This window comes from Phoenix dactylifera, chromosome 16 (genome assembly GCF_051530095.1).
Source record: "Phoenix dactylifera cultivar Ajwa chromosome 16, Ajwa_hap1_PhDact_Kaust_v1.1, whole genome shotgun sequence".
Lineage (NCBI taxonomy): Eukaryota > Viridiplantae > Streptophyta > Magnoliopsida > Arecales > Arecaceae > Phoenix > Phoenix dactylifera.
In genome coordinates, this window is record NC_143205.1 from 13,947,029 (window position 1) to 13,958,065 (window position 11,037).

General features: G+C 43.1%; 1 protein-coding gene and 1 long non-coding RNA gene across 2 annotated transcripts; both read right to left on the minus strand.

The window, feature by feature from the left end:
- Positions 1 to 419: 419 nt before the first annotated feature.
- Positions 420 to 3,806, minus strand: LOC148699754 (receptor kinase-like protein Xa21). Its single transcript, XM_088713084.2, has 2 exons — positions 1,925 to 3,806; positions 420 to 1,654 (listed from the first exon to the last, which is right to left on the minus strand). Exons 1-2 carry the CDS (start codon positions 3,705 to 3,707, stop codon positions 1,278 to 1,280), a joined length of 2,160 nt encoding a protein of 719 aa, XP_088569210.2. The 5' UTR covers positions 3,708 to 3,806; the 3' UTR covers positions 420 to 1,277.
- A 3,575-nt stretch (positions 3,807 to 7,381) lies between these two features.
- On the minus strand, positions 7,382 to 8,384 carry LOC120110909 (uncharacterized). The gene is made up of 3 exons (XR_016398790.1): positions 8,336 to 8,384; positions 8,148 to 8,250; positions 7,382 to 7,969 (listed from the first exon to the last, which is right to left on the minus strand). It is a non-coding gene; the product is annotated as an uncharacterized LOC120110909 (long non-coding RNA).
- Between the last annotated feature and the right edge of the window lie 2,653 nt (positions 8,385 to 11,037).

Below are 11,037 nucleotides of genomic sequence, written 5' to 3' on the forward strand. Positions count from 1 at the left end.
TGCTTGTATGTGTATAACTTATACCTGCATAATTGAATTTATGGATGTGGTGGTATGGACTAACCATGTTATAGTGATTGCCCTGTCACGGGCCGGAAACGTGACCATGGTTAGTCTAGGCCGGAAATAAAGTAAATAAAAGGGATTGATGTGTGGATGTGAAATTGATTAAATGAACATTGACTTTGGGCCGTCTCGTTATTATGGGTTTGCCCGTCACAGGCTCTAAGTGTGACACTATTGATTTGCCCGTCACAGGCTCTAAGTGTGACAATGTTGGTTTGCCCGTCACAGGCTGTAAGTGTGACACTATTGGTTGCCCGTCACAGGCTCTAAGTGTGACAATGTTGGTTTGCCCGTCACAGGCTCTAAGTGTGACAATGTTGGTTTGCCCGTCACAGGCTCTAAGTGTGACACTATTGGTTTGCCCTGTCACGGGCTGGAAACGTGACCGGGATTTGGCCCAAAGTCGGAAAGATAATTGATCCGGATCAAGTTAATATAGAATGGAAAGAAAAAGCATTGAAAACATTAATGACGATTTATGAGCTATCGTATGCTATATCATTCTTGCGTGGTTGGACTTTCATTGATATTTGACGTACATACTTATATTGATTATTTGAGCCTTTTGATAGCCGGTTTATGATTTCATGAAATGTGCATCGATTTGTCGTGGCTTTCAAATTCATATTATTATTGTGTTGGTATGGATGTGTAGGGATTCTTACTGGGCTGTAAAGCTCACCCCCTTTTCTTCTTTTTCTTTACCAGAGTTGCAGGATGCATAGTTTTGGATTGGATGGGCGCAGAGTGCGAGCACCAGAGTCATTAGTTAGTTAGTTGTTTATCCTTCTTTGATGTCGATGAACATTTGAAGAGCTCGTAATTGAACTAATTTGTTTATTTGGACATGTCGGATTTGTCTATTTGAATTTCTAAATTAGTTGTGGATTTATTGGAATTTTTGTTAATCATAGGCCTTGCATGATCTTTAGGGCACTGCTCTAGGGCTCATGCGGCCGGTCGCGTACCGGACCCGGGTGCTGGGTTCGGGGCGTGACAGAAAGAGAGAAAAATAGAGAGAATAGCAGAAAGCAACAGCAGGCCCAGACAAAAGGCAAAAACCAAAAACTGAAAACAGGTCGAAGGGAATGAGCACAGAAAGCAACAGCAAAAACAAGCGGCTTAGGAAGTAACAGCAGCTACATATTAATGTATGTTTACGTAAGCCTTCATAAGATCTAACTAATATTTGTGGACCATTCTCTATGACTTTAGACCCGGCCAAGTGTCTGCCTCGCTGCAGTCATTTTTTTAACAATATCTCCCGTATGCATTCGTTCTTTGGGCAATTTGCTGGAACATTGTAGCCCAATGTTGATCACTGAAACTAAGCACTCTTGTATCCTGTCTTGTTTAGTGCACCTTTGTTGTATGTCATCGATAATTTCATACTCTTCCTCTCGTATCAACTGCGGATCTACGATGTTCATAATTTGAGTAGGAAAAGCCATCTCAACAAATCGCTGAAGATCTAGACTCTCATTGAAAGCTTCATCAGTGGGTCTCCTTCCCGTAAACATCTCCAAGAGAAGTATTCCATAGCTGTACACATCTCCTTGAGTCGATACTTGGCTTCCCAAACCGTACTCTGATATATGTTTGCACAAAGACAACGGCAAAAACATAGTTAAACATTCAAGATAAATCACTCCACAAACAAAACAAAGAAGTGGATCATTTCTCTATGCCACCGAAAGATTATATTAGAAGCATAAATTCAAATCAAAAGGTAGAAATATGTTGTACTATAATGAATGAACCAGATTAGCCTATCTGTCTTTAGCTGCTCATTATTAGTCTATATTAGCCTACGTAGGAAGAAACTGAGAAGTAGAAACATTTGTGCATGGATTCTCACCTGGAGCGATGTATCCAACCGATCCTTTTATCGCCGCCAAGCTTGTAGATATGGAGAATGAGTTGGTAGATTCAGAGAGAAACTTCGCCAGCCCGAAGTCACTCACACGGGCGGTCATGTCCCCGTCCAGAAGAATGTTGCTTGGCTTGAGATCACAATGCACGATTGGCACTGGGCTGTGATGATGAAGGTAATCCAGTGCAGAAGCCACGTCGATGGCTATGCTCACTCTCTGTTCTAAAATCAAATTCCTCGTCGGGCATTGCTCATTTACTTCCGGATGCAGCCATCGTTCCAAGCTACCATTCTCCATAAATTCAAGAACCAGTGCTTTGAAATCATTACCTCTAAAATCAACACTAGAGCATGCAGTTATGATTTTGACCAGGTTCCGGTGTCGGATTCTTCTCAAGGCCTCACATTCAGCTATGAAACTCCTTGAAGCTCCCTGCTGCTGAAGGTTCAGTATCTTTACGGCAACCATCTTTATATCATCCCAATCCATGACCCCTTTATATACAGAACCGAAACTCCCAACACCAATCAGATTTGCTGAAGAGAACCCATCAGTTGCTCTGACCAATTCGGCATAAGAGACTCTAACATGTTCTGTTCTCATGGCCGCCATGGACGAACATCTCGTTCTTGTCTTTCGAGTCCGGTAAAGTAACACGAAGAAGAGAATCAGAGTCACACCTAGAACTCCACTGGAAACTGCGATGATCACCACCAAAATAGCAGCTTTGTGTTTTTTCCCATGGGGTTGGGTAGAGGGGCAGGGTGGCAGGTGCAGTTCATGGATTCCACCACAGATCTTTCGATTTCCAATAAGTGAAAATGCGCTCATATTTGTGAAGACCCCACCTAGCGGAACCTCGCCTTCAAGGTTGTTGAAAGAGAGATTCAGAAACTGGAGGGAGTGAAACATTTGGAGATATTCTGGTATATGCCCCGACAGTTTGTTGCTTGAGAGGTCCAGAAATTGAAGGCCCTTTAGATTGCCCAACGATGTCGGGATGATCCCCTCAAAAAAATTACCACTCATGTTAAGGTTTACGAGGACCACGCATTTGCCAATGCTATCAGGGATTTCGCCATACAATCTGTTGTCAGAAACATCGAGGATATTGACATTTATCAGGTTGCCAATTTCTGAAGGTAAGAACCCTTGTAATGTGTTGTGTGATACGTCTAAGAGTTCGGATAGAGAAGACAGGCTAAGAATCTCCATGGGTATAGGGCCTGTAAGCTGATTGTAGGAGAGTTCTAAATACTGCAAGTTCTTGCAGTTTCCAAGGTGGGTTGGAATGCTTCCGCTCAATATGTTTGCTCCCAGAGAGAACCAATTCAATCGACTAATGTTTCCCATTGAAGGAGGAATTTGGCCGGAGAAATTGTTGTAAGACATATCCAGTAAATGCAGTGCATTAAGATTTCCAAGAGAGGCAGCAATGTTACCAGTGAGAAGGTTTGCATTCATGTAAAGTACAGCCAGGTTTTTCAGATTCCCTATATCTGAAGGCAGGCTTCCAGATATCTGGTTTTGCGAAAAATCGAGGATCTGGATATCTGTGGAGAGGTTGGAAATGGAATTGGGTAAGACACCAGAGAGGTTATTGTTGGCGATCGCAAGTAATCTCAATTTGCTGCAGTTGGTTAGAGCAGTGAGGAAGCTCCAATCGTCGGCCTCCTTGGCTGCTAGTTGGTTCCCGGAAAGTTCCAGGACCGACAGGTTCTGTAAGGTTCCAAGGTTACGAGGGATTTTTCCATGGAGATTGTTCATTTCGAACTGTATGCTAAGCAGTCCAGAAGCATTGGATAATGAAGAAGGGATAAGTCCGGTGAAGTGATTGCCAATGAGGAATCATGCCTGATAATTGATTGTCTGCTACATCGAAGACAGCAAGGGAGGGCAGACGGCATAATGAAATTGGAATGCCCCCCGACAGAGCATTGCTTTCAAGATTAAACATGGTAACGGAGGTCAGGTTCGCTGCCCAAGGTGGGATGCCGCCCGTAATCATGTTGTGCGACAACTCGAGGTAGTCCAAAGAGGAGAGGTTGGCCAAAGATGTTGGCATGGCTCCCGTAAGACTATTCGTTTTGAGGACCAAGTCAATGAGCCGAGGAAGTGATCCCAACTCATGGGGCACTTGTCCGCTGAGGAGGTTGTCACCCAAGTGAATCCAACTCAGATGTCTGCAGTTACCAACACTGGATGGAATTTGTCCTTGTAGAGAATTTACGCTTAGGTTGAGAAGTCGCAGTCGATGCAAATGGCCGAGCTCTTGAGGGATGGATCCGTTGAGTTTGTTCTCTTGGAGACTCAGTCTTCTGAGGAAGGTGAGGTTGGCTACGGATGGTGATATGGTTCCGGCCAGGCCAAGGGAGTGTAAGTCCAGAGCAATGACCCTTTCAGGGTGCCGACTACCACAGGTGACGCCTTGCCACCGGCAGAAATGAAGCGACTTGTTGTCCCAAGAGGACAGAGCCCCATATGGATCATCATATATACTGGACCTGAATGAAATGAGAGCCAAGTGGTCGCTTACGCTTTTGTTGTTGTTGCCCACCAAGGAGGTAGTAGTGCTGGTGGTGACAGCAGGAGATTGGGGATATGAAAGCACGAAAGGACACAAGAGTAGAAGTGTTGCACGCATGAGAGAGGACCACCAAGAGCATTCCCTCTGTGAGTTGGATAGATATCCCATGAGCGCTACTTGGAAGTCGAGAGGAAAACAATGAACAATATAGCTTGGCGGAGGCTTTGGATGACCTTCCAAGAGCATGCAGGCTTTATAGCTAGTCGGATTTCTTGGCTGGGTGATATCTGGAGGAGTCTCCATTTAGTGCCGACTCTTGGGTGGTGGGTCTCAAGAGAAGAAACTAAGGTTTGTTTGGTTGGGTACGTTAGATTATGAGATAATCTGACAATTTCTAAAAATTATTTATCCATAATGTGTGGGAGCTGATAAGCCCTTAAGAGATCGAAGCTGGTTTTCTTTCAAGACTTGTTACCCATTCGTCGAGTATCAACATCAGGCTGACTGGTATTGACTGGAAAGTTGGAGCACCCGAAACAAGCGTGTGGAAGGCGTTTTTTTCATTGTTCCGCCGCTGAACAAGACTCGGTACTTCCCTTCCGGGCCACATCGCAGAAGAATTCCTGAACTACTGTTTGCGGGCGGGCAGCGGTGCAACATGAGTGCAAATCTTAGTTGCCTGGGAAGTGAAGGGATGTTAATCTTCTTGATTAAGATATGCATGTCTTGCACGGAGGACTGCCTCAGTCATAGCAGAAAAGATTGAAGGAAGACTGAAACAAATGGAGAATGATCTAGATGCGGACTTGATCAAGTCTGAGAAGGACATTAGCGTTGTCGTCTTGGACACGCGTCGGAGTCAGATTTGTCATTTTCAACAATTTGACCGGCTGATATTATTATTTTAACGTTCTATACGCTGTGAAACCTCAAAAGGACGCTATCCCCTTCCCTACGTTTCAACGATTTGAGCCGTTGATATCGGCCTCACACAACGACGACTGCCCGCACGAAATTCACACGTGGCAACGGTCTAGAACGTTGAACAGTCAGCTGAACCCACTCGCAAACACCCGGAAATTGTTGCTTTTCATGTGGTGCAACAATACTCGTAATGCTTTCCCAATGTGAATTCTGTAAGTGTATTGTGCATTACAGAGTATAGATATTTCTACACTGCTCACAATTAAACCATGATAGGAGGAGTTATTGGAAGCTAGCACTCGATCTCCCTATCAAGATAATTTGCAAGATCCAAATAATACAAGAATTTCTTGTTGGTGCAGCTTTCCAAAAGTCAAAAGCAAATTCAACTTCAATCCTACTAAAGGCTTTTCTATAGGTGAGATTCCCACTAAAAGAGTTCGATCCCCATTGATATCTAGTGGTACTTTCTTCTACAACTCAAATTGCAATGATCATTTTGGGCAAGAATTTCCTGTCCAGTTATATTACACTTAAAACCATTAGACGCATATCTTGCATTTGAGAACTTTAAGTATAAGCCTCTAAGTACGTAGAACAAAGACCCTAGCCTTCTTCTTGTTCTTCTTCTTCCTCCTCCTCCCCTTCTCTTCTTCCTGCGTCTCTATAACCTCTTCTTCCTTCTTCCTCTTTTGTTTTTCCTTCTTCTCCTCTTTTCCTGCAGTTGTGCTGCATCAATATGCCTTGTTATGACAAATGCAAAGCTTCTCTTCTATGTGCCCTGCTATGGGACACTCCAAACTATAGTAGATATCATGAAATATCCTTGGGACCATGACTTCAAAGATTCTTGTAACAGCAGTTCAATTATGTTGGGAGATGATCCACAGGACTGTTTAATATGCTGCAATACTTCCATCCAATATTAAATACTGACGGAATTTTTTGTATATGGAATAAACATGAAATTTTTACTGTCAAGGACACATATGCTATTCTGATAAATGGGGCCAACTGATCTCCTGTTGCATCTTTTGCTTGGAAAACATATCCTTAGAAATTGGGTTATCCTTAGAAAAACTCCATACAGTTGATAAACTTTGAAACAAAAAATTGTTTGGCCCTTCCATCTTTGTGCTTTGCAAAAAATGATGATGAATTTTTGGATCGTTTGTTTCTTAATTGCCCTTTCTCAGCCAGCATCTGGAAACAGTTTTAATGTTGGCTCAACTTACCCAGTTTACCATGCAAGGTTTTAGCCTATGGACAACTTGGAGACAGCAAATTATCAAGAAAAAGATGGGCGAATTAGTTGGGATACCTGAGGATCCCTGGGCTAGTGTGGAAGGAGAAAATTTGTAGAGAAGCATCCAAATTAGCTTACCTGAGGATCCTAGGGCCACCACTTTACCTAGGGTAGAATACCGATATGTTACTTGATTTGGTGCGACGTGCCTTAACTGTTAAGTAACAATTGGCAGCATGCTAACAAAATTCCTCAGCCACAAGGGGTTAGAACCTTTGGGAGCAAATTTTATAATGGTAAGAACCCATTTAGTAACTTTGTATTCCATCCTCCGGTATCTTCTCTCCTTGATAGTTCATTATTAGAAAGAGGGTAGTCAAGTTCCAGCACTCCCAAAATGCTCCCAATTTTTCTATGATATTGAAAAAATTATACTTTGAAAGTGAGACATGGGAGAGGGCCAGTAGGTTTTTGAAGGAGCTTGTTGGAATTTAGCCATAAAGGTTATTTTCAACTGGGTCCAAACTTTTCATGGCCTTGCATGAGGAAAGAGTCTCCGGAAGACCGCCATGAGCCCATTCCACGAGAGACTGAGGAATTGGAGATGAACCAATTCTGTGAAATTAATTTTGATTTCACCATCAATGGAATTGTTCCCAAGATCAAGCAACTGAAGCGTCGACCAAGATTAGAATGAAATTGGTAATGGAATGATAAAATTGTTTGGGTGTGGCCATGCACTACTAAAGAAGAAATAACTCCCGGCGCTTTTTTTTGTCTCTACCGACGCTTATAAGCGTCGGCGAATTCCCAGCCCACGCGTCCCAAAGCGTGGGTCAGACGTCGGGCAGGTGGGCGTGGGTACGGTTTTTGCCGACGCTAAGAGAAAGCGTCGGCAAAAACAGGGATTTGCCGACGCTAATGAAAGCGTCGGCCAAAAGTTCTTTCCCGACGCTTTAAAGCGTCGATAAAGCCTAATCCTGATTGTGTTTTCGCCAACGCTTTAAAGCGTCGGGAAACCTGTTTTTACCGACGCTTTAAAGCGTCGATAAAGACCAAGTTTTCGCCGACGCTTTAAAGCGTCGGCAAAGCTCTTTTGGCCGACGCTTTAAAGTGTTGGGATTGCTATTTTTTTTAAAAAAATAAATCTTGATGGAATAATGTGAGCAGGACCTGCTGAGGCTTTAAAGCGTCGGCAAATCTCTTTTGGCCGACGCTTTAAAGCGTCGGGATTGCTATTTTTTAAAAAAAAATTAAATCTTGATGGAATAATTTGAGCATGACCTGCTGGAAAGAAGATGATCATAATTGTTCTTCAGTTTCCTGTCAAACCTGGAAAAAGGGGGGAAATAATTATAACATAAGAATCTTATCAGATAGCATTCTATTTAATCATCAAGTCAAGAAAACATAAAGACAATAAGGAAAATTGAGTGGCTCAACTACTTATGAAGATGTAAAAATATCCAACAAGAAAAATGAAGCCTAAGTTCAGGAGAATTCGACCAACCATATATGAACATTAATCACCGGAACTCCCACTAATTTGTCCAGCTTCTTAAAGTATGAAATTTCCCTCCACTCTTGAGGCAAAAGAAGCTTCAAGATATCAACTGATGCAACAGAGTAAAAAGTCATGGTGGGCACAAGCAAAAATACAATTCATTCATTAGGGATCACTGCAGGATAAGTTTATACCAGGAGTGGCAATAACATAAACACCGCCACTGATAATATTTCCTTGGGTTCAAGCGTCGCCGCCGCCGCCAGACACCGGACCGAGCCTCCCCCGGCCGAGATCCGCCACTCCCGTCGACTGCCGGTAAGCCCTCTTCCCTTAGTGCTCTCCGATCGTAGCCGATGCATGCCTTCCTCCCTTGGTTTTGGCCCCATGAACCGAGACCATTCTCGGTTGCTTCTTCACGCCGGGAGCCGCAGCGGCCGCCGGCCGCCACCATGATCGGCTGGCCGTCGATCGGGCGACGGCCCCCAGCCACCTAGGCCGGCCCTTTCCCCTCTCCCCTCTTCCTTCTCTTGCTATCCAACTCCCCTGTCCATGGGGAGTTTGGGGAAGATGAAGGCCCATCGTGGGCCGAACTGGGCCAACTTGGGCCTGGTTCACTAGGGGCCCAACTTGGGCCCAGTTCAATAGTGTTGGGCCCAGATGGGCCATAATCTTTTGTGGGCCCAATTTGGGCCCAGTTCAGCCTAGTTTGGGCCCTATTTGGGTCGTACCCTTTTATGGGCCCAATCCAAATCCGAAACCCAGTCCAAACCCGAAACCCGCTTCGAACCCGAACCTGAACCCGAAACCCAATAGTATTATTTTTGATTTCTTTTGCTTAGCTCTGAAATTAACAAAGAAATTAATTAAATGTTAACAGGTGAACCTGATCCGCCTACCTGAAGTAGGAATTAAGCGAGAAGATGTAAGTAACTTAATGCTTCAAAGTGCATTTTTCTAAATTATTCGGTAAAATAATTATTGCTGGATTAAATTTTGAAATATGTTTTGTATTTAGTAAAATGGGTCTGGCATGTTAAGTTTTATTTAAAAATCATATTATATGCTTTGAAATCCGTGAAATATGACTATATAGTTTATGAAATCTATTTTTATATATATGTATTCTCAACATGGCTATGATCTGTTCTGTTCTGGCCCCGCCAATGGGGATTATACGTTGGACCTGTCGACTTGTAATCTGTGAGGAACCGGTTTCGACACCGCACCACCGGTAATTAGAATAGTGGTTTCTGGACACCGTTTCCACCGGTGACTAACAATAGTGGTTTCTGGCACTCTGTGCAACCCATGCCACTGGGTTACGTGGCCGTAGCCTATCATGTTGAGATTATGATATCAGAGTTTTATAAAGACAAAAATGATATTATTTGTGATTTGTTTCAAACATTATTCTGTATTTTGATCTGAAATGCTCTGACCCCACTCTGGGGTATTTTGTTGCTTACTGGGCTAGTGTAGCTCATTATTCTGTTTTCTCCATTTTTCAGATCCAGAGGCTTGATCGCACGGGATTGGGGAGTGCGTTAGAGTTTCCGATGATTCTTCAGTTATTGGCATTTTAGTTAGTTTAGTTTGGACATTTGAATTATGTTGGCATATGTTATTTTGGAATTTTGTAAGACCGCTTTTGAACAATTTAAATAATTATGTTATCTTTGAAAAGCTGTATCTGCTTTGATATGATCAGCTGCCTTGCGCGCCCGTGCGGCCCGCCGTGCGGGCGTGCGGCGTCTGCCGCGCCTCGGGCTCGGGGCGTGACACCAAGCTCCCCTTCAAAGCATGTGATTGGGAAGCTAAAGGACTGGCTTCCTATTGGGATTGGATCTTTTAAGCAATTATGGGCCACGCTGAAGGATGACGAAACTGTTAGCCAGGCAAGAGATTGACGTATTATTCTTGAAGGACTATTGAAAGATAGATCCATCATCAATGAGTTGCACTTGCACATGCCCAACAATTTAGCAGGTATAGAAACAGAGAGGTGATTCATGCTTAGATATTCCCAAACTCATTCTAGATGGATCCATTCGATAAGTTGTTGCTCAAATATTTTTTTAAAAAATATTCTAGTACATGAGGCTCCTGATGCTGTGGAGTCTACGAAGGATCGATGTATGCAAGCTTACTTCCGCTCGTGTGGAGAAGCTGTAATTGTGTTTTGAATTCAGGACACCCAAGTCATAATTGAGTAACGTTATCCCAAAACCTGCCCACTTATTGCTTTATGTAATGTTGGAGGAAAACTTGGTTACCCAGTGTGTCGTGCCTCAATAAAGTGATTTTTCTTGATGAATACTGCAAACTGATCATCTGAAAATGTATCACTATTTGGAATTTCAAACAGAAGGCTCTCGAGTTGAGTCAAACTTAGAGGAGTCTCCCCAGTCAGTGAATTAACAGACAAGTCCAAGCAGAAGACATTATCCAGCTCACGCATCCACAGTGGAGTAGCTCCAGTCAATTAATTCCATGACAAATCTAGCAATTCTAATCCTTTAAAATTCCTCAGCCACAAGGGGTTAGAACCTTTGAGAAACCATTTAGAACTTTGTATTCCATCTTCCGGTTTCTTCTCTCCTTGATGGTTCATGGTTAGAACGAAGGCAGTCAAAAAGTTCCAGCACTCCCAAAATGCTCCCACTTTTTCTATGATATTGAAAAAACTATACTTGGAATGTGAGACTTGGGAGAGAGCGTGTAGGTTTTTGAACGAGCTTGTTGGAATTTGGCCATAAAGATGATTTTCAACTGGGTCCAAAGTTTTCAAGGCCTTGCACGAGGAAAGTGTCTCCGAAAAAAAAAAAAATCTAGTTCCTTTTAGGCCATGGAAGTTATCAAGGATGACTCCTGAGAATCCATTGAAAGATATATC

Excerpts from the sequence above, each read along its gene's own strand:
- LOC148699754 (XM_088713084.2), bottom strand. The coding sequence starts at position 3,707 with ATGAACAATCTCCATGGAAAAATCCCTCGTAACCTTGGAACCTTACAG. Across the intron at positions 1,655-1,924 it reads GGTTGGATACATCGCTCCAG|AGTACGGTTTGGGAAGCCAA; the intron begins GTGAGAATCCAT and ends AACATATATCAG.